The sequence below is a fragment of the Crinia signifera genome, chromosome 11 (assembly GCF_055691185.1).
Source record: "Crinia signifera chromosome 11, ASM5569118v1, whole genome shotgun sequence".
Taxonomy (NCBI): Eukaryota; Metazoa; Chordata; class Amphibia; order Anura; family Myobatrachidae; genus Crinia; species Crinia signifera.
Genome location: NC_139227.1, coordinates 118,128,555 through 118,153,651, shown reverse-complemented (window position 1 = coordinate 118,153,651; position 25,097 = coordinate 118,128,555). Strand labels below are relative to the sequence as shown.

At 48.5% G+C, this 25,097-nt stretch overlaps 1 protein-coding gene across 1 annotated transcript in view; it reads left to right on the top strand.

Annotated features, from left to right (window-relative positions):
* Positions 1–25,097, top strand: part of CREB3L1 (cAMP responsive element binding protein 3 like 1) — a 62,686-nt gene that overhangs the window by 26,015 nt on the left and 11,574 nt on the right. The window contains 5 exon segments of the mRNA XM_083165574.1: positions 11,586–11,799; positions 20,387–20,535; positions 21,333–21,408; positions 24,507–24,664; positions 24,775–24,924. Of these exon segments, the coding sequence (XP_083021700.1) occupies positions 11,586–11,799; positions 20,387–20,535; positions 21,333–21,408; positions 24,507–24,664; positions 24,775–24,924 (747 nt within the window).

The window sequence follows — 25,097 nt, the reverse complement described above, 5'->3', positions numbered from 1 at the left end:
GTTTAACGCTTTTTTCTTTCACTTTGGATGATTTGCGTGTAAAATCCAACTGCACCTGGAAGCACAAATGTGTCCCGTTAGAAGACTACTCTACGCCTTAACAAAAAGCCAAATTGAATGTAAATCTTTCAACACAGTGAGGAACAACTAAAAGCGCAACGAGATACAGGGTTTTGGGGGTTATTCTGGCTCTCTCCTTCTGGCAAATTCCTTCTCAAATGGACAAAATCATGTGCACTGCAGGTGGGGTAGATGTTACTTGTGCAGAGAGAGTTAGATTTGGGTGGGGTTTTACTTCAAAGTGAGATCTATATTGCAGTGTAATAATAAAGCAGCCAGTATTTACCCTGCACAGAAACAAAATAACTCACCCAAATCTAATTCTCTCTGCACATTTTACATCTGCCCCCCTGCAGTGCACATGGTTTTGTCCATTTAAGAAGACATTTTCCAGAAGGAGTCTTTAGACCTTCTTTATCCAGTTACTTTAAACAGCATTAATTTTATAACTTCTTCCACAAACTAGATTCTCCTGTATATACCCCCCCCCCCCTTCCCTCACCCCCACCACTATTATACCCAACGTGTGTGTTTGTGGAGAGGGTTGTGTTTGAGTATCTTTGTTATATTGGTGTTTCCTTATGTTTAGAGTAGGTATTAGTGTGTAACTAACAACAGATCTCTAATAATGTACTTGGCGCGTTTCACCGCAGTGTCACGCAGCTTCCTCAGATGATGCGTCTCCTATGCTTAGATCATTCTGCATGTTTCGGGATTGTTGATAGTAAATGGCATTTCTTTGCATAGAGCCGCAGGGCAAATGCAGCATTCACCTGTGTGCCCCATCCTAGAACTGGTTTTCCTTCCCTGTTGTAGAGAAATGAGGCGATGCACTCCACTGTGCCACAGGGTGACGCTTCTGAATGCAGTACTTCATACGATCATGTGGAATATATTGGTAGCCTCTGAATAAAGGTTAATAATAACAACTATATGAAGGTTCTGGGGGAGTTATTTTAGGTTCTGTAGTCATTTCTAGTTATGAGATGCCTTCTTCACACCCGTTGTGATCGCAGGAATGAGTCTGTTGCTTTTCCTAACTATAAAAGTTCTCCTTCTGGTGTCCCTCATTATGTGTCCTTTCCTGGAAGACTCATTAAACAGAACTTGGCTGTTTCACACTCCTGTAAAACTAGAATAGTCTGCAGACGCCCATGTCTGTAGCCACTGCCCGGCGGTGGGCACGGTGGCAGAGGACTTCTGCATTTTACATTTTCCTAGCAGGACCTGTATTATTACTTCATATGAAGAGTTCCTTTGACAGAAGAGCAGCAGGTGTGTGTAGGCACTTCCTGTGAACACTTCCAATTCCGTAACCTCTCGCCCTATGGGGGATTCCATAAACAATGTGTTCTGGGTTGATTATTACAGATTGCATTGTAATATGTCATCATATCGCTGGGATGTGTCTGCCTGCAAATGAAAGGAGCCTCTCCCTGCAATTTGCTCAGCCCGAGTGGCAGGGGTCCCGCGCATATAATTTTAGCGTTGACTAGGGTGGCCAATCCCAGGATCGGGATAGGTGGGATCCTGGAATATAGTCCCAAAATGTCTGGGATGTCCAATCCCAGGATTTCGTGATTAGACTGAGCATGTGCAGTATAATGCCAGCCGGCAGGTGCTCAGACGCTGCCTGGCTGTTCCCGACCCAGTGTGCCGCCTGCACAGCTTGACCTATGACCAAATCACACTGTGCCTCTGCCGCCAGGACCCTCCACCATACGACCCCTCCCGGCCACACGCAGGTATCTCTGGCGTCTCATCTCACACCTGCTCCCCCAAGTAAGTAAATGTGGGGACAGGGGGGCGGTTTTCTTTTAGGGATGCCAATCCCGAGAATCCCGGGATTGAGCATTTTTCAATCCCTATTCCCAGGATTGAAAAAATGCCCTGTGATTGGCATCCCTAGTGCTGACCCCCTGCCGGTGGGGCAATGCGGTCTGTAAGCCATAGGAGGGGTCAAAAATTCCTGCTGTGATCCCTCTTGATACATTCAGCGCAAACCTCAATATTTGTAGCTAACACCCGAAAACAGGTGTTTTCAGGAATTTAGTCGCAAATATTAAATGGTAAATGGGCCCCTATATTACATAACCCACCTTAAAGGCCCATACACACCAAATGATGGCAGGCTGCGAGGTTAACGATAGCGGGGGAGCGATGACTGTGCTTGGACGAGGGGGGGGGGGGGTTCGTTAACGATGCGGGAAATACCGGTCAGAAAGTCCTTTCTAAACGATATTGTGACCAATGTCATCTAGTGTGTATGGGGCTTTAGCTAGTATAGCAGGGTGGGACTGGACCACTGGGGTACAGGAAATAACCCTTGGTGGACCCAGTTGTCCCATGGACCATTGCCTCCTCCAGGATCAGGTTCCAGACTGTGCACTTCACTTCCGCATTATGCGTATGTTACAGGATTGCAGTGTAGTTCCTTCAGTGCATCACTGGCATTAATCTGGTACATGCGTACCGCCGATGTTCCTGCACCTCTTTAAGCGCCTGATTCAGACCTGAACACACCGCATATCTGACCAGTGTTTTATACAAATGTGTATTTGAAGTTGTATTGAGGCGACTCGCGAGCGCCCGTGTCTATGAAGGCAGCCAGACGCGTTGTCACTTTTTAGCTAGTTGAAGTATTGTGGGAAATTTCTTAACAAAAAGTGCCAAGTGCGAGGCTTGAACATACCCAGGTGGGCATAAGGAAAAGCTTCTCTGTATGCATGTAGTGGTCTTATGACTCCATCCTTCTAGTGGGTCCTGATGGGTGGCTGTCTAAATTTGGAGATAGAAATAGTAGAATAGTCCATTATGTTCAACTAAACTCATAACCAGGGCGTAAATTGGTCCTGGCGGAGATGGTGGTGGAACACATGTTCTACACCACCTACCCCCCACTGTCATTAGGCGGAGCCAGTGCCGGGTGTTCGGCGCCCCCCTGCAAACTATGCATTTCTTATGTACCCCATATACCTCAAAAGGAACAATACGTGCCAAAGGCATGCAACACAAAAAGAGATGTGGTCTTGCAATTAAGGGGCATGGCCACACATTAGTACCTCTACATCGCCAGATAGTAGCACAATCTATTTTACATTACACCACATACTAGTGCCAATTATTCACATTACAACACAAAATAGAACCCCTTATAGACATTACGCCACACAGGTGTGCCTCTTATACACATAATGCCCACTGCAGATGTGGTGCTTTTAGACATTACGCCATACAGGTGTGCCTCATATACACATGATGCCCACTACAGATGTGGTGCTTTTAGACATTACGCCACACAGGTGTGCCTCTTATACACATAATGCCCACTACAGATGTGGTGCTTTTAGACATTACACCACACAGGTGTGCCTCTTATACACATGATGCCCACTACAGATGTGGTGCTTTTAGACATTACGCCATACAGGTGTGCCTCTTATACACATAATGCCCACTACAGATGTGGTGCTTTTAGACATTACGCCATACAGGTGTGCCTCTTATACACAGAATGCCCGCTACAGATGTGGTGCTTTTAGACATTACGCCATACAGGTGTGCCTCTTATACACATAATGCCCACTACAGATGTGGTGCTTTTAGACATTACGCCATACAGGTGTGCCTCTTATACACAGAATGCCCGCTACAGATGTGGTGCTTTTAGACATTACGCCATACAGGTGTGCCTCTTATACACATAATGCCCACTACAGATGTGGTGCTTTTAGACATTACACCACACAGGTGTGCCTCTTATACACATAATGCCCACTACAGATGTGGTGCTTTTAGACATTACACCACACAGGTGTGCCTCTTATACACATGATGCCCACTACAGATGTGGTGCTTTTAGACATTACACCACACAGGTGTGCCTCTTATACACAGAATGCCCGCTACAGATGTGGTGCTTTTAGACATTACACCATACAGGTGTGCCTCTTATACACATAATGCCCACTGCAGATGTGGTGCTTTTAGACATTACGCCACACAGGTGTGCCTCTTATACACATAATGCCCACTACAGATGTGGTGCTTTTAGACATTACACCACACAGGTGTGCCTCTTATACACAGAATGCCCGCTACAGATGTGGTGCTTTTAGACATTACACCATACAGGTGTGCCTCTTATACACATAATGCCCACTGCAGATGTGGTGCTTTTAGACATTACGCCACACAGGTGTGCCTCTTATACACATAATGCCCGCTACTGATGTGGTGCTTTTAGACATTACGCCACACAGGTGTGCCTCTTATACACATAATGCCCGCTACTGATGTGGTGCTTATAGACATTACACCACACAGGTGTGCCTCTTATACACATAATGCCCACTGCAGATGTGGTGCTTTTAGACATTACGCCACACAGGTGTGCCTCTTATACACATGATGCCCACTACAGGCGCTTATAGACACTGGTGTCCCATCATGCCACTTAGAAATTATGCCCACAGTAATGACTATAAAAAATGAATGCCCACAGTAGTGCCGCTTATATACTTAATGCCCACAGTAGTGCGCAAGTGGGCAATCCTCCCGGAGCGGAGACTTTTAAAGTAGGCAACCCTGATTTACTGTACTATGCCTTTCATGTTACCCTTTAAAATCTGGGAGGTGAGAGTTTTTTTTTTTTTGCCTCACCCTGTATATTCTGGTTCATCTAATTCTCTCTGCACAAGTTACATCTGCCCCACCTGCAGTGCACATGGTTTTGTCCATTTGAGAAGGAATTTGCCTTTGCGAGTGAACCAGAATAAGGGCCATTGTCCCATAAATTCTCTAGCAGAATATTTCTATTCATGTATTAATATCGGCACTCACCTATTCAATGCGGTCGTTAATGACAACATTGAAAGCGATCAGATCTGACTTTTTTTTTTAATTCGAGTTCTGTTTGTTCAGAAACGGCCGCGGACTGGCGAATTCACGACCGTTTTTCAACAATCCGCTTCCATTTTCGCCGATCCAAGGACTTTCCGACACTCGACAGCTGGAACATTCAATTCTGACTGTCGAGTTACTGTCAGATCGGACGAAAACGGCTCCGGATTCCGACTGTCGGGACGTTGCGACAGTCAGAATTACATCACCCAATAGGTGATGCACTCACAGTGAGTTAGTGGAAATCTTGTAGCAAGTGTTTATTGTAATTGGTGATAGTTTCATGCATTATACTAAGAAAGGTCTCACTAGCAGCACAGTTACTGAGGCAGGGTGTTGTGTTCCCCCTTTACCCCCTTCGACACAATATTCCACCAGTGACATCAAAGTAATATACTGTAGTAATATACTGTACCTACAGTAATATACTGTAATAAACTGTAGCTATAGCTTATTTGGAGTATGTAACTGTCTAAAACCAATCAGCAATCATTCCAAATAAATCATTCCTTTTTGACAATTAAGAAAAACGTATCAATTGACCTTTTATGTGAACCATAATCCACTTGTAAAAATAAACATTCATTGACATTTTACATTGAAGTACGGCAGCACGGACGGTGTAATGGTTATCATTACCGCCTCACAGCACTGAGGTCATGGGTTCTATCCTCACCATGGCCCTTATTCTGGTTGGTGCGGTCGAGCCGCATATGCGGCTCCGACCGCACCAGACGAATCCCCGCCCACCCTACGGATCGCCACGGCCGTCCGTACACGGACGGCTGGCGATCCGCATAAAAATGGTGGAGGCTACGCCTCCACCATGGTGGGAGCTGCCCCCTGCATTCGATGGTCGTCGACCATCGAAGGCAGGTCCGCACGCCGCGGCAGCTCCCGCAAGCTGAGACCACACGGACAATCGTCCGTGTGGTAGCTTGTATGGGGGCTGAGAGCTGACATCCGGCGACGTCAGCTTTCCGCCCCCATGAGTTGCGTCATGCCCTCATTAGCATGCGTACGCCCCGCGTTTGCATGGGAACGCCCATGAAACGCGGGGCGTATACATAGGGAAATGAGGGCATGAAGCCCCTCACTCCCCTATACGCCCCCTTTGCGGCGTAGTAAATTTATGTGCGGCGAATTCGCCTGCACATGCGCAGATTGACCTCTGCGCATGTGCAGACGGAAAACATCGGCGGTACGGCCGCACGCGGGCCGTACCGCTCGAATCTGAATAAGGGCCCATGTGTTATATATACGGGGCAGTACGGACGGTGTAATGGTTACATTACCGCCTCACAGCACTGAGGTCATGGGTTCTATCCTCACCATGTGTTATATATACGGGGCAGTACGGACGGTGTAATGGTTAGCATTACTGCCTCACAGCACTGAGGTCATGGGTTCTATCCCCACCATGTGTTATATATACGGGGCAGTACGGACGGTGTAATGGTTACATTACCGCCTCACAGCACTGAGGTCATGGGTTCTATCCTCACCATGTGTTATATATACGGGGCAGTACGGATGGTGTAATGGTTACATTACCGCCTCACAGCACTGAGGTCATGGGTTCTATCCCCACCATGTGTTATATATACAGGGCAGTACGGACGGTGTAATGGTTACATTACCGCCTCACAGCACTGAGGTCATGGGTTCTATCCCCACCATGTGTTATATATACGGGGCAGTACGGATGGTGTAATGGTTACATTACCGCCTCACAGCACTGAGGTCATGGGTTCTATCCCCACCATGTGTTATATATACAGGGCAGTACGGACGGTGTAATGGTTACATTACCGCCTCACAGCACTGAGGTCATGGGTTCTATCCCCACCATGTGTTATATATACGGGGCAGCACGGATGGTGTAATGGTTATCATTACCGCCTCACAGCACTGAGGTCATGGGTTCTATCCCCACCATGTGTTATATATACTGGGCAGTACGGATGGTGTAATGGTTAGCATTACTGCCTCACAGCACTGAGGTCATGGGTTCTATCCCCACCATGTGTTATATATACGGGGCAGTACGGACGGTGTAATGGTTAGCATTACTGCCTCACAGCGCTGAGGTCATAGGTTCTATCCCCACCATGTGTTATATATACGGGGCAGTACGGATGGTGTAATGGTTATAGCATTACTGCCTCACAGCGCTGAGGTCATGGGTTCTATTCCCACCATGTGTTATATATACGGGGCAGTACAGACGGTGTAATGGTTAGCATTACTGCCTCACAGCACTGAGGTCATGGGTTCTATCCCCGCCATGTGTTATATATACGGGGCAGTACGGATGGTGTAATGGTTATAGCATTACTGCCTCACAGCGCTTAGGTCATGGGTTCTATCCCCACCATGTGTTATATATACGGGGCAGTACTGATGGTGTAATGGTTATAGCATTACTGCCTCACAGTGCTGAGGTCATGGGTTCTATTCCCACCATGTGTTATATATACGGGGCAGTACGGATGGTGTAATGGTTAGCATTACTGCCTCACAGCGCTGAGGTCATGGGTTCTATCCCCACCATGTGTTATATATACGGGCAGTACGGACGGTGTAATGGTTATAGCATTACTGCCTCACAGCACTGAGGTCATGGGTTCTATCCCCACCATGTGTTATATATACAGGGCAGTACGGACGGTGTAATGGTTACATTACTGCCTCACAACACTGAGGTCATGGGTTCTATACCCACCGTGTGTTATATATACAGGGCAGTACGGATGGTGTAATGGTTAGTATTACTGCCTCACAGCACTGAGGTCATGGGTTCTATCCCCACCATGTGTTATATATACAGGGCAGTACGGACGGTGTAATGGTTACATTACTGCCTCACAGCACTGAGGTCATGGGTTCTGTCCCCACCATGTGTTATATATACGGGGCAGTACGGATGGTGTAATGGTTAGTATTACTGCCTCACAGGACTGAGGTCATAGGTTCTATCCCCACCATGTGTTATATATGAAGGGCAGTACGGACAGTGTAATGGTTATAGCATTACTGCCTCACAGCGCTGAGTTCATGGGTTTTATCCCCACCATGGGCGAAATGTAATAGGGTGCGATTTTTTAGAAATGTGCGATTTTTGGTCAAAAACGGCAGAAATCGCACATTTTCCGAAAATCGCACATTTAATAGGTTAAAAATCGCGGTAAAAAGCGCACTTTTTACCGCGAAATCGCACATTTTAAAGATGCGATTTTCAGTCACACTGAAAATCGCATCCAGATGTTTTCCCATAGGAAACTATAGAACTCGCATATGTAATACGATGCGAGTTCTAAAGTCGCATATGGGACCTTACCAAAAAACGCAAAAAAAATAGACCAGCTTCTTGCTGGCGATTTTTACAGAACCATGCACAGATCATTGAGATCTGTGCATGGTTCTGTCCAAAAAAAGGCTAAAAGTTAAAGTAAAAAAAAAAAACGGCGTGGGGTCCCCCCTCCAGAGCATAACCAGCCCCGGGCTGAAAGAGCCGGTCCTGGTTTCATAAAATCACAGGAACAAACAAGTTGGGGTTCCGTGCATTTTATAAAACCAGCACCAGGCTCAAGGGCCGGTCCTGGTTCCCAAAATACGGGGGACAAAATGACTAGGGGTCCCCCGTATTTCAAGAACCAGCACCGGGCCCAACCAGCCAGCAGGGTAATGCCACAGCCGGGGGGAGACTTTTTATACAAGTCCCCCCGGCCAAAGCATTCAGCCCTCTGACCGGTCAGCATGGGCAGGGGTCCTGGGGGAGTGGGGACCCCCCCAAAGAAGGGGTCCCCCCCCTCCAGAACTTACCAGCCCATGCTGAAGCCCGGGGCTGTCCTCGATGCCCCTGGGCTGTGGGCATCGAGCTGATTAATTGTGTAAAAAAATAGAGAAATTCCTATTGTGTATTGCTGTGGAACTATGAGTCCCAGCAAGCCTGCACCACATGCAGGGACTTGGAGAACCACAAGTCCCAGCATGTGGGGCAATAAAGGGCCCGCTGGGACTAGTAGTCCCACAGTAGTACAAATAGTTAAAAAAGTACACAAACACACTGACAGTACAACTTTAATACACACCAAGCCCATTCATCCATACTCACCTATGTTGCCACGAAGCTTCGGTCCCCTTGTCCAGTAGAATCCAGAGGGGAGGCTGTGGAGAGAAATCATACTCACCACAGACGTCTTCAGCGCTTCCCCGGGTGCCCAGCAGCATTCTTCCCACGATCACCGTCCTCCGGTCTTCTGTTTACATCTGAGGCTCCGCCCCCCGACCGGGACTTAGGCCCGCCCATCAGCCAATCATGACCCGGCATGCCGGTTTTCAAGGACCATGATTGGCTGATGGGCGGGCCTAAGTCCCGGTCGGGGGGCGGAGCCTCAGATGTAAACAGAAGACCGGAGGACGGTGATCGTGGGAAGAATGCTGCTGGGCACCCGGGGAAGCGCTGAAGACGTCTGTGGTGAGTATGATTTCTCTCCACAGCCTCCCCTCTGGATTCTACTGGACAAGGGGACCGAAGCTTCGTGGCAACATAGGTGAGTATGGATGAATGGGCTTGGTGTGTATTAAAGTTGTACTGTCAGTGTGTTTGTGTACTTTTTTAACTATTTGTACTACTGTGGGACTACTAGTCCCAGCGGGCCCTTTATTGCCCCACATGCTGGGACTTGTGGTTCTCCAAGTCCCTGCATGTGGTGCAGGCTTGCTGGGACTCATAGTTCCACAGCAATACACAATAGGAATTTCTCTATTTTTTTACACAATTAATCAGCTCGATGCCCACAGCCCAGGGGCATCGAGGACAGCCCCGGGCTTCAGCATGGGCTGGTAAGTTCTGGAGGGGGGGGACCCCTTCTTTTGGGGGGGTCCCCACTCCCCCAGGACCCCTGCCCATGCTGACCGGTCAGAGGGCTGAATGCTTTGGCCGGGGGGACTTGTATAAAAAGTCTCCCCCCGGCTGTGGCATTACCCTGCTGGCTGGTTGGGCCCGGTGCTGGTTCTTGAAATACGGGGGACCCCTAGTCATTTTGTCCCCCGTATTTTGGGAACCAGGACCGGCCCTTGAGCCTGGTGCTGGTTTTATAAAATGCACGGAACCCCAACTTGTTTGTTCCTGTGATTTTATGAAACCAGGACCGGCTCTTTCAGCCCGGGGCTGGTTATGCTCTGGAGGGGGGACCCCACGCCGTTTTTTTTTTTATTTTATTTTTTTACCCAAAATCGCATATATGAAAATGCGCACATTTTCATGACTGAAAATGCGCACATTTTCATGACTGAAAAGCGCCCGAAATCGCGGCAAATCGCATTTTTTGCCGCTAATTCGCATCTCATTACATATGCGAATTCGCGGCAAAAAACGCGATTTTTAAAGGTGCGATTTCTGGCGAGTTTGGAACTCGTCCAAAAATCGCACCCTATTACATTTCGCCCCATGTGTTATATATACGGGGCAGTACGGATGGTGTAATGGTTATAGCATTACTGCCTCACAGCACTGAGGTCATGGGTTCTATCCCCACCATGTGTTATATATATACGGGGCAGTACGGATGGTGTAATGGTTAGCATTACTGCCTCACAGTGCTGAGGTCATGGGTTCTATCCCCACCATGTGTTATATACGGGGCAGTACGGATGGTGTAATGGTTACATTACTGCCTCACAGCACTGAGGTCATGGGTTCTATCCCCACCATGTGTTATATATACGGGGCAGTACGGATGGTGTAATGGTTAGTATTACTGCCTCACAGCACTAAGGTCATGGGTTCTATCCCCACCATGTGTTATATATGAAGGGCAGTACGGACAGTGTAATGGTTATAGCATTACTGCCTCACAGCGCTGAGGTCATGGGTTCTATCCCCTCCATGTGTTATATAAACGGGGCAGTACAGATGGTGTAATGGTTAGTATTACTGCCTCACAGAGCTGAGGTGATGGGTTCTATCCCCACCATGTGTTATATATACGGGGCAGACGGGTGGTGTAATGGTTATAGCATTACTGCCTCACAGCGCTGAGGTCATGGGCTCTATCCCCACCATGTGTTATATATACGGGGCAGTATGGATGGTGTAATGGTTAGCATTACTGCCTCACAGCGCTGAGGTCATGGGTTCTATTCCCACCATGTGTTATATATACGGGGCAGTACGGACGGTGTAATGGTTATAGCATTACTGCCTCACAGCACTGAGGTCATGGGTTCTATCCCCACCATGTGTTATATATACGGGGCAGCACGGATGGTGTAATGGTTATAGCATTACTGCCTCACAGCACTGAGGTCATGGGTTCTATCTCCACCATGTGTTATATATACGGGGCAGTACGGATGGTGTAATGGTTATAGCATTACTGCCTCACAGCACTGAGCTCATGGGTTCTATCCCCACCATGTGTTATATATACGGGGCAGTACAGATGGTATGATATGCTTATACACAGTGGTTGCACTGTCATAACTGCAGTTACTAGTTCCTTTGACCGTCTGAATCTTGGCCAAGACCATTACTTCTGGCTAATGCCTCATGAATAAAACTAATATAAATGTTTATCATTTCCCTTATCTGGTTCTCTTTCCATCTCCTCCCCCAGCATTTCTCTGAGGCTCTGGACGATTTCTCTAATGAGCTGTTTAACAGTTTCTTCGATGACCCTCCTCTCCTGGATCGGGATTCCCTACTTGATATGGATGTGGAGAGCCCAGCTCCGCCCATACAGGAGGAGCACAGCTACTCGCTAAGTGGAGACTCCGCCCCACAGAGTCCAGCGCTCACCATAAAGGAGGAAGATGAAGACAGTCCAAGCGGTAGGTGTTAACTTTACCTCTAGTTGGCCGATTATTTGATTGCTTTTGGCCAGGTAGGTGGCCTGTGTTTGTCAAATTTCCATTGCACTAGAAGTATCAGCAAATGCCTAACGGGCTTGCTGGAACTCTACTAAGTTGATGTAGAGTAAGTCTGGCACTGTGGGGTCTATGTACTGACCAATGGTGAGAGATAAATCGGATGGAGATATATTACCAGGCATCGGCTCCTAGCTGTCATTTTCCAAACACAACCTGTAATATGGCAGTTGGCAGCTGATTGGCGTTGACTTAGTGCCTAGACCCCTGTGTCTTGCAGTTTGCCAACAGCTGGATCCCTAGGTTGCCTGTAGGTAAGTACACAATTGCTCACTGCTTCTCTTGCAGGGAGACAGTTATTAAACAATATATTTGAACTTATTATTGCTTATTAATTCCAGAATCGTCCCTGTAAACATGTTCTGATTCATAGGGATTGCTCCTAGTTTCCTAGTATCCAAACCAACCCTGGCCACACTTTAAAGATTGAGGGATGAATTGAGTTATTCTTCGCTGTGTTTAATTAACCTGCAATGTAATGGTAAAGCTGATGTCATCATCTATTCCGTGAGATATCACCCTCTAGGAATCCGCAGGGTGAGGAGACCATGATTCAGAGCTGATCTCTGTTTGCTGATTTTGCAGAGTCCTGCGATCCATACGCATGCGATAGTCATACAATAATTGATCACCCTGCTGATTCGCACAACAGAGATCACCCCTTATTATTTATTTATTACCAGTTACTTATATGGCGCACACATATTCTGCAGCGCTGTACAGAGAATATTTGAACATTTGCTTCAGTCCCTGCCCCAGTAGAGCTTACAATCTATATTCCCTACCACATTTACTTCAGTCCCTGCCCCAGTGGAGCTTACAATCTATATTCCCTACCACATGTACACACACACACAGACATTCTAGGGTTAATTTGTTGGAATGTGAGAGGAAACCGGAGTACCCAGAGGAAACCCACGCAAGCACGGGGAGCATATACAAACTCCGCACAGTTAGGGCCATGGTGGGAATCGAACCCATAACCTCAGTGCTGTGAGGCAGTAGTCCTAACCACTACACCATCTGTACTGCCCCGTATATATAACACATGGTGGGAATAGAACCCATGACCTCAGTTCTGTGAGGCAGTAATGCTAACCATTACACCATCCGTACTGCCCTGTATATATAACACATGGTGGGGATAGAACCCATGACCTCAGCGCTGTGAGGCAGTAATGCTAACCATTACACCGTCCGTACTGCCCCGTATATATAACACACGGTGGGGATAGAACCCATGACGTCAGCACTGTGATGCAGTAATACTAACCATTACACCATCCGTACTGCCCGGTATATATAACACATGGTGGGAATAGAACCCATGTCCTCAGTGCTGTGAGGCAGTAATGTAACCATTACACCGTCCGTACTGCCCCGTATATATAACACACGGTGGGGATAGAACCCATGACCTCAGTGCTGTGAGGCAGTAATGCTATAACCATTACACCATCCGTACTGCCCTGTATATATAACACATGGTGGTGATAGAACCCATGACCTCAGCGCTGTGAGGCAGTAATGCTAACCATTACACCATCCGTACTGCCCCGTATATATAACACATGGTGGGGATAGAACCCATGACCTCAGCGCTGTGAGGCAGTAATGCTATGACCATTACACCATCCGTACTGCCCCGTATAAATAACACATGGTGGGGATAGAACCCATGACTTCAGCGCTGTGAGGCAGTAATGCTATAACCATTACACCGTCCGTACTGCCCCATATATATAACACATGGTGGGGATAGAACCCATGACCTCAGTGCTGTGAGGCAGTAATGCTATAACCATTAAACCATCTGTACTGCCCCGTATATATAACACATGGTGGGAATAGAACCCATGACCTCAGCGCTGTGAGGCAGTAATGCTATAACCATTACACCATCCGTACTGCCCCGTATATATAACACATGGTGGGGATAGAACCCATGACCTCAGTGCTGTGATGCAGTAATGCTATAACCATTACACCGTCCGTACTGCCCTGTATATATAACACATGGTGGGGATAGAACCCATGACCTCAGTGCTGTGATGCAGTAATGCTATAACCATTACACCGTCCGTACTGCCCCGTATATATAAACACATGGTGGGGATAGAACCCATGACCTCAGTGCTGTGAGGCAGTAATGCTATAACCATTACACCATCCGTACTGCCCCGTATATATAACACATGGTGGGGATAGAACCCATGACCTCAGTGCTGTGAGGCAGTAATGCTATAACCATTACACCCTCCGTACTTCCCCATATATATAACACATGGTGGGGATAGAACCCATGACCTCAGCGCTGTGAGGCAGTAATGCTATAACCATTACACCATCCGTACTGCCCCGTATATATAACACATGGTGGGAATAGAACCCATGACCTCAGCGCTGTGAGGCAGTAATGCTATAACCATTACACCATCCGTACTGCCCCGTATATATAACACATGGTGGGGATAGAACCCATGACCTCAGTGCTGTGAGGCAGTAATGCTAACCATTACACCATCCGTACTGCCCCGTATATATAACACATGGTGGGGATAGAACCCATGACCTCAGTGCTGTGAGGCAGTAATGCTAACCATTACACCATCCGTACTGCCCCGTATATATAACACATGGTGGGGATAGAACCCATGACCTCAGTGCTGTGATGCAGTAATGCTATAACAATTACACCGTCCGTACTGCCCCGTATATATAAACACATGGTGGGGATAGAACCCATGACCTCAGTGCTGTGAGGCAGTAATGCTATAACCATTACACCATCCGTACTGCCCTGTATATATAACACATGGTGGGGATAGAACCCATGACCTCAGCGCTGTGAGGCAGTAATGCTATAACCATTACACCATCCGTACTGCCCCGTATATATAACACATGGTGGGGATAGAACCCATGACCTCAGTGCTGTGATGCAGTAATGCTATAACCATTACACCGTCCGTACTGCCCTGTATATATAACACATGGTGGGGATAGAACCCATGACCTCAGTGCTGTGATGCAGTAATGCTATAACCATTACACCGTCCGTACTGCCCCGTATATATAAACACATGGTGGGGATAGAACCCATGACCTCAGTGCTGTGAGGCAGTAATGCTATAACCATTACACCATCCGTACTGCCCCGTATATATAACACATGGTGGGGATAGAACCCATGACCTCAGTGCTGTGAGGCAGTAATGCTATAACCATTACACCCTCCGTACTGCCCCATATATATAACACATGGTGGGGATAGAACCCATGACCTCAGTGCTGTGAGGTAGTAATGCTATAACCATTACACCATCCGTACTGCCCCGTATATATAACACATGGTGGGAATAGAACCCATGACCTCAGCGCTGTGAGGCAGTAATGCTATAACCATTACACCATCCGTACTGCCCCGTATATATAACACATGGTGGGGATAGAACCCATGACCTCAGTGCTGTGAGGCAGTAATGTAACCATTACACTATCCGTACTGCCCCGTATATATAAACACATGGTGGGGATAGAACCCATGACCTCAGTGCTGTGAGGCAGTAATGCTATAACCATTACACCATCCGTACTGCCCCGTATATATAACACATGGTGGGGATAGAACCCATGACCTCAGTGCTGTGAGGCAGTAATGCTATAACCATTACACCCTCCGTACTGCCCCATATATATAACACATGGTGGGGATAGAACCCATGACCTCAGTGCTGTGATGCAGTAATGCTATAACCATTACACCGTCCGTACTGCCCCGTATATATAACACATGGTGGGGATAGAACCCATGACCTCAGTGCTGTGATGCAGTAATGCTATAACCATTACACCGTCCGTACTGCCCCGTATATATAAACACATGGTGGGGATAGAACCCATGACCTCAGTGCTGTGAGGCAGTAATGCTATAACCATTACACCGTCCGTACTGCCCCGTATACAGATGGGTCTTTTGCCATCCTTGCTGGCGGGTCGCCAGAACGTACGCGCTGGCGACCCGCCAGCAGCCTCGCCAGCGAGGAGACTGAGACGCGCGTGCGTCTCACGCGCACGCGCGTCTCAGTCTCAGTCGCTAGCGCGACGGAAACCCTGTCCGTCTCCGCCTCAGGGAGACGGACAGGGCTAGGGGGGTTAGTGGGGGGTGCGGGCAGGCGGCGGGGACCCCGGGTTACCGCCGGCAAGCCGGCGGGGACCCGGGGGAACGCATCGAAGCGCCGTCGGAAGGGGACGCGCGCGCCTCTCGTGCGCGCGCGTCCGCTTCTCACCGTCGCCATGGCGCTGGCGGGGGATGGCGGCTGGCGACGCCAGCGCCATCCCCTGCAAAGATGGGACAAGACCCATCTGTATATAACACATGGTGGGGATAGAACCCATAACCTCAGCGCTGTGAGGCAGTAATGTAACCATTACACCATCCGTACTGCCCTGTATATATAACACATGGTGGGAATAGAACCCATGACCTCAGTGCTGTGAGGCAGTAATGCTATAACCATTACACCATCCGTACTGCCCAGTATATATATATAACACATGGTGGGGATAGAACCCATGACCTCAGTGCTGTGAGGCGGTAATGTAACCATTACACCGTCCGTACTGCCCCAGTATATATAACACATGGTGGGGATAGAACCCATGACCTCAGCGCTGTGAGGCAGTAATGCTATAACCACTACACCATCCGTACTGCCCCATATATATAACACATGGTGGTGATAGAACCCATGACCTCAGCGCTGTGACTGTGAGGCAGTATAACCAATACACCGTCCGTACTGCGCCGTTTATATAACACATGGTGGGGATAGAATACATGACCTCAGCGCTGTGACTGTGAGGCAGTATAACCAATACACCGTCCGTACTGCGCTGTATATATAACACATGGTGGGGATAGAACCCATGACCTCAGCGCTGTGAGGCAGTATAACCAATACACCATCCGTACTGCCCCGTATATATAACACATGGTGGGGATAGAACCCATGACCTCAGCGCTGTGAGGCAGTAATGTAACCATTACACCATCCGTACTGCCCCGTATATATAACACATGGTGGGGATAGGACCCATGACCTCAGCGCTGTGAGGCAGTAATGCTATAACCATTACACCGTCCGTACTGCCCCGTATATATAACACATGGTGGGGATAGAACCCATGACCTCAGTGCTGTGAGGCAGTAATGCTATAACCATTACACCGTCCGTACTGCCCCGTATATATAAACACATGGTGGGGATAGAACCCATGACCCCAGCGCTGTGAGGCAGTAATGCTATAACCATTACACCATCCGTACTGCCCTGTATATATAACACATGGTGGGGAATAGAACCCATGACCTCAGCGCTGTGAGGCAGTAATGCTATAACCATTACACCATCCGTACTGCCCTGTATATATAACACATGGTGGGGATAGAACCCATGACCTCAGTGCTGTGATGCAGTAATGCTATAACCATTACACCGTCCGTACTACCCCGTATATATAACACATGGTGGGGATAGAACCCATGACCTCAGTGCTGTGAGGCAGTAATGCTATAACCATTACACCATCCGTACTGCCCCGTATATATAAACACATGGTGGGGATAGAACCCATGACCCCAGCGCTGTGAGGCAGTAATGCTATAACCATTACACCGTCCGTACTCCCCTGTATATATAACACATGGTGGGGATAGAACCCATGACCCCAGCGCTGTGAGGCAGTAATGCTATAACCATTACACCGTCCGTACTCCCCTGTATATATAACACATGGTGGGTATAGAACCCATGACCTCAGCGCTGTGAGGCAGTAATGCTAACCATTACACCATCCGTACTGCCCTGTATATATATAACACATGGTGGGGATAGAACCCATGACCTCAGCGCTGTGAGGCAGTAATGCTAACCATTACACCATCCGTACTGCCCCGTATATATAACACATGGTGGGGATAGAACCCATGACCTCAGCGCTGTGAGGCAGTAATGCTATAACCATTACACCATCCGTACTGCCCCGTATATATAACACATGGTGGGAATAGAACCCATGACCTCAGCGCTGTGAGGCAGTAATGCTAACCATTACACCATCCGTACTGCCCTGTATATATATAACACATGGTGAGGATAGAACCCATGACCCCAGCGCTGTGAGGCAGTAATGCTATAACCATTACACCGTCCGTACTCCCCTGTATATATAACACATGGTGGGTATAGAACCCATGACCTCAGCGCTGTGAGGCAGTAATGCTATAACCGTTACACCGTCCGTGATGCCCCTTAATAACCCTTTTGTTTGACTATATTTGTACAGTATGGATGTAACACGACGTACATGGATCCCGACCTGTGAATTCATGGGGGTCCGAGCCACCAGACCACAGTTATAAGCACAGCGCTCATAAGTCCGTAGGGAAGTGGGCAGTAGCTGACATTGCACAGTGGCTGTGTCTTGGAGCCCATGGGTAGGGATGCCCAGGCAACAGCATCAGATCTGCATGTGCTCTGCCTGCTGTCAGCACTGACAGGCCCATTGCTTTCTGGGTCACTGAATAACAGATCAGCTGATTCACTAAACCTATCGGTGCTGCCCCTTGGTAAGACATGTGACTTAATATTAATAGCGCTACAAGCCCCTCTCTGGTGTCTCAGTCAGCATCTGAACATGCCCTACACCAGCCTCATGATAGGTGCATAGTATCTGTCAGAGTATGGCTTCCAATGTGCGCAATTATGCTTCTGACTTCATTGGGCCCCAACGGAGATGTTGTGCCAATACAGAGCCTGGAGGGGGCATGGCCACACATACTTATGGCAGGGGTTGCACCTTCTAGGCGTATCCCAGCAAGAGTAATTCAGCTCCTCCCCCTCAGTGGTCCTGGTGGTAACATTGAAAGCACTCAGGGCGGGATGTATTAATGCAAAATACATCCTGCCATTTATCCCAATGAAATGAATTGCCTATGTATTAACATATGAGATTAGTATACCACCGGACAGCTTTATTCGAAAAGAGCCGCCCTCTGCGAAGCCGCCAGCGCCTGATGAGAGGGTCCCCGCGGATCTCCCTCACCTCCTACGCCCGGGAGCCTCCTGCTGCAGTGTCTCCCTGGCTCCTCCTCCCCGCACCCAGAAGGGGAAGTCGCTGTTGCTAGGGTGGAGGAGGTCACTGAAGCACACCAGGAGGCTGCCCCAACTGCAGGTGATGGGGTGGCGGGATGTGGAGGATGTAGAAAGAAGCCCATAGGCTTTTTTTTCGGTGGCATTAATACTGTACCCGCATCGAAAACTTGGCGGTCACTGATTGTTACATATGAAAACGCGGTATAAAAAACAAGGAACGGGGGTTTTACTGCAGTTTTCATTTGAAACATCCCACCCTCAGGCGTCATATTTTTGGACGGAGGCTTGTACAGAAACATAAAAACAAATGATTGTAGAAAAAAATGATAATAAAAAAACAGGAAAAAAAAAGGCGGTACTTGTTTACTTTCACGGCGCCAGCATGGCGCCGCGCTACTTCCGGGTTACGCTCGCCACAAACTAAGTAAAATAAACGAAGTTAACGCCATGCCAACATGGATAGTTCATACCTCCACTATCCATGTTGGCATGGAGTTGATTTTAATTAGCGTGGCGAGCGTAGCGAGCCACCGAGCCCGCAGCGTGGGCGAGCGAAGCGAGCCCCGCAAGGGGACTTTGACGCGCGGCGCCATGCTGGCGCCGTGAAAGTGAAGAAGTACCAAAAAGGCAGAAAAATACCATCAAATAGTTGATTCCAGTCTATTGTCAAATTCTCTAACAATAGGTCCTTCACCCAATCAGCCAAACTACCCCTTCATTTTTGTATCTAGATCCACTTCTGTTTTTTGACCAGAATGTGACGTCAGGTGAGGGCGGAAGTTGTTAGATGCCCTCACCGCGTTTTTTATTCTATCTGTAATTTATGTAGGTTATTTTATTTTATTTTGACTGGATTGTACCCTCGTGGACACGGTTTGGGCACGGTGACTCCATTCGCTCACCACAGAGTTATACCCTTCTAGATAAATGTGGACCCAGTGCATGATGGGAAAAGTGAAAAAACAGAAGTGGTTCTACCCACAACCTACCATAATATTGCCTGCAGCCTGGATTACTAACATTTACTTTAGGATCTGCTGCCTTTCTCCCCTTTCATGCTCATCCGGCCAAGATGTACAGAAGTTTTAGTGTCTGGTGGCGAGTGTTTGGAATACCCAGCAATACTGTGCCAGTCTTACTAGCGGGTAGGAGTGAGGATTTTCCTGTGTGACGTAGTAAGACCGGGATCTCTGCCCTGCTGATAAGACAGGAGTGTAATGCTGCCAAGACATTTCTTTCTGGGTGGGTGGTGGTGCTGGCTTGGCGGGAGTAGTGAACCTGTAGAAGCATTTGCAGCAGATAACATACTGACCCATCCATGTTTGTCCCCCCAGAGCCTGGCAGTGCGGTCTGGGCCCTGGAACATGAACTCTGCTCGTTACTGGTGAAACAGGAGCAGAATATTCTATCACAGGTGGAGTCCACACATCCGACTGGGCCACTGGAGCAAATGCCTGGGGCAGGACTACTGCAGAATGAGGAGGTGAGTAACAGGGGGTGGAATAGGCGGGTGTGGTATGACACACCGACAGTCGGGATTCCGACAGTCATTTCTCCGACGTCAGAATCCGGACTGCACAGCGGGGGGATCGCAATGAAACCCCTTGCGGGCACGGTGGCGAGCTGCGCTTGCCACCTATTTTATTCTCCCTCTATGGGGGTCGTGGACCCCCACGAGGGATCAGTTGGGATTCCGACGTCGGAGTAATGACTGCCGGAATCCCGACTGTAGGGAGCCGTCCGGCACCCTAATAGGCTGCGTATCATACATAAAGAATAGAATGTGCCAGCGCTGGCTAGACCAATAATTGGATTCGACGGTTCTCAAAAAAATATAACAATTTTAATAAAACACAAATTAAAACACAATATATACAATCTCAGGTGAGAAGTAACTCATTAGACTAAGAGTCCAAGATATTGACGTGTATCACCGGGATACTTATAACTTGGTAATGAATGAATCCCGGTGATACACGTCAATATCTTGGACTCTTAGTCTAATGAGTTACTTCTCACTTGAGATTGTATATATTGTGTTTTAATTTGTGTTTTATTAAAATTGTTGGATCCAAGGTGCTTGGCTGGTAATATCTGAGTGACAGTTTTTGGCAGTTTTCCAGCATTTCAAAGCAAATGGTCAACTGTCATTTGCTCTCATCCATTACCAGGATTTTGTTCCAACCAGACAGATCTGACAACCGATCTGTAGATGTATGGCTGGCTTTAGACATGGTGGTTAATCAAGTCACCGGTCACTGACTGTTCCCTCCTTTACAGAATGCCTCCAGAACCCCAATACCGCACATAAAGGTAGAGCCAGGAGTACACAGCCACATGCTGAATGTAGCATCAGGTGAGTGGAAGGTTACAGCCCATATATTGCCTTGTATCATATGTACGGTGCCATGAGGAGAGTATTGGACCGATACAGATTACATTTTGCAGTGTGTTCCGTCAGAACCAGTGGAGCCCTCTGGAATCACTACTACTGTGTGAGCATTACTGCACCCTTCACCCGGAGGCGCTAGAGAGGGACATGGCGACTCCATAATCTGCAGTGACTCTATATCGGGCATTCCCAACCACGTCCTCAGGCACACCAACAGTGCAGGCGTCAGGGATATCCAGGCTTCAGCACAGATGGTTACATCAAAATAACTGAGGTACTAAGTCACCTGTGGTCAAGTCTGCATATCACGAAAACCTGCACTGTTGGTGTGCCTTGAGGACCGTGGTTGGGAATGCTTGTTCTGTATCAAGCACAATGCTGAGATACCTGTATAGAGGGGCAGATGTATTAAACCTTAAAAAGCGATAAACTAGGACAGTGGTTCCCAACCTTTTTTCTCTCCCGTACCCCTTGATTAGGCTTTTCATTGATGAGTACCCCCTCCTCTCAATTTAAAATATAGACAGTACGAGTGGAGTGTAAGTGAGCGGTATGTGTATCCTATGCATGTCCTTATATTAAGGAGTAGCGGACAGGAATCGTGCCCTTCCATGTCTGGCCGCTGGTTGTGTACTGTCTCCAGGGTTCCCACTTACACCTGTAGGATTAAGGCCGCTGCTTCTTCCACCCGTGTCACTGCAGGTCAGATGATCGCTGAAGTCTGAGGGCAGCGCGGGTAGCTCCCAGTGGATTGCTGGTCAGGCAAAAGCACAATGAGACGCTGATGACGCTGAAGACAGAACCATAAGTTACACAACATGGTTCTTCTCCATAGCAATGGGTCTTCTTCTTCTGCCATCAAAATACTTTTTTTCATCTTCCGCCATTACCAATATTATTTTCAAGTACCCCCAACTGGTCTGCAGAGTACCCCCAGGGGTACTAGTACCCCAGGTTGGGAACCACTGAACTAGGATAATAGGTGGAGTAAGCTTATCCCCAGCAAGCTGCATGGAACGGCACTTACTGTACGTTGGTATATTATCACTGGTCTGGCCTAGTAATTCTTCTAGCCCGTGACGTTTGATTGGGTTCAATATGAAATCCTGATCAGTTACTTTCTGGACAGCATAACCCTAATACCTCTTTCACATCGCAACTAATTACCAGATACAAGCCATTTTGACCCGGTACCCTAACCCTAACCCTCCTGCAGACTAACCCTAACTATCCCCTCCTGCAAACTAACCCTAACCCACTCCTCCTGCAGATTAACCCTAACCATCCCCTCCTGCAGAATAACCCTAACCATCCCCTCCTGCAGACTAACCCTAACTCACCCTTCCCGTAGCCTAACCCTAACCATCCCTTCCTGCAGACTAACCCTAACCATCCCCTCCTGCAGACTAACCCTAACTCACCCTTCCCGTAGCCTAACCCTAACCATCCCCTCCTGCAGACTAACCCTAACCATCCCCTCCTGCAGACTAACCCTAACTCACCCTTCCAATAGCCTAACCCTAACCATCCCCTCCTGCAGACTAACCCTAACCATCCCCTCCTGCAGTCTAACCCTAACCATCCCCTCCTGCAGACTAACCCTAACCCACCCCTCCTGCAGACTAACCCTAACCATCCCCTCCTGCAGACTAACCCTAACCCACCCCTCCCGCAGACTAACCCTAACCATCCCCTCCTGCAGCCTAACCCTAACCATCCCCTCCTGCAGTCTAACCAAACCATCCCCTCCTGCAGACTAACCCAAACCATCCCCTCCTGCAGACTAACCCTAACCCTCCCCTCCCGCAGCCTAACCCTCCCCTCCTGCAGACTAACCCAAACCATCCCCTCCTGCAGACTAATCCTAGCCCACCCCTCCCGCAGACTAACCCTAACCATCCCCTCCCACAGAATAACCCTAACCCAACCCTCATGCAGACTAACCCTCCCCTCCCGCAGACTAACCCTAATTATCCCCTCCTGCAGATTAACCCTAACCATCACCTCCTGCAGACTAACCCTAACCATCCCCTCTTGCAGCCTAACCCTAACCATCCCGTCCAGCAGACTAACCCTAACCATCCCCTCCTGCAGACTATCCCTATCCCTCCCCTCCTGCAGCCTAACCCAAACCATCCCCTCCTGCAGACTAACCCAAACCATCCCCTCCTGCAGACTAACCCTAGCCCACCCCTCCCGCAGACTAACCCTAATCATCCCCTCCCACAGAATAACCCTAACCCACCCCTCATGCAGACTAACCCTCCCCTCCCGCAGACTAATCCTAACCTCCCCTCCCGCAGACTAACCCTAACCATCCCCTCCCACAGAATAACCCTAACCCACCCCTCATGCAGACTAACCCTCCCCTCCCGCAGACTAACCCTAATTATCCCCTCCTGCAGACTAACCCTAACCATCCCCTCCTGCAGACTAACCCTAACCCTCCCGCAGCCTAACCCTAACCTCCCCTCCTGCAGCCTAACCCTAACCATCCCGTCCTGCAGACTAACCTAAACCATCCCCTCCTGCAGACTAACCCTAACCCTCCCCTCCCGCAGACTAACCCTAACCTCCCTTCCTGCAGCCTAACCCTAACCATCCCGTCCTGCAGACTAACCCTAACCATCCCCTCCTGCAGCTTAACCATTCCCTCCTGCAATCTAACCCAAACCATCCCCTCCTGCAGACTAACCCTAACCTCCCCTCCTGCAGCCTAACCCTAACATCCCCTCCTGCAGACTAACCCTAACCTCCCCTACTGCAGACTAATCCTCCCCTCCTGCAGCCTAACCCTAACCTCCCCTCCTGCAGACTAACCCCTCCCACAGCCAAACCATCCCCTCCTGCAGCCTAACCCTAGCCCACTCCTCCTGCAGACTAATCCTCCTTCTAGTGTCTAGACCCTAACTCCTGCACTTACCTCGACCATTGGAATCCCGCTCTCGGTATCCCCATTTGGTTTAGTTTTTAAATGTAATTTATGTAAAATTGGTTTATTGTTTTTGACTCGTCTTTTGCTATTCGGTGCTTCTCTGCCTGACAACTGTTTCTCCCTCTAGATGTGTTGGGGGTCATGCCTCTTACCCCTCCCAGTAGTCATAGCAGTGATAGTGATGGCTCTCAAAGTCCTCGCTCTCTGCCACCTCCAAGTCCGGCCCGTCCTGCGGCTCGCTCCTCCCACGCCATCTCCTCCTCTCCACTGCTTACCGCTCCCCATGTAAGTATGAGGTGATCCATCTAATCCACTGATCTGACCATCAAATGATAAAGGTATGAGTGGTGTCTGCTGCCAAATCAAGTGTATAATATGTGCTCTCTGGTACTCAGAAACTGCAAGGCACATCAGGACCTCTGATGCTGACGGAGGAGGAGAGGCGCACCCTAGTAGCCGAGGGGTACCCCATTCCCACCAAACTACCCCTCACTAAAACAGAGGAGAAGGCACTAAAGAGAGTTCGCAGGAAGATCAAGAACAAGGTGAATAGGGATCTCTCTGAGATTTACTTGCGGAACCTCAATGAAGTGTCCACGCGTTTCATGGCATTGTACTTCATTTGCATAGTGAAATGCGTGGGTTAGCTGTAATTATTTGGTACAAAATTATCCAGTGTAAGAAAAACATTTTCTGCTTAGACCCTTACAATTACAAT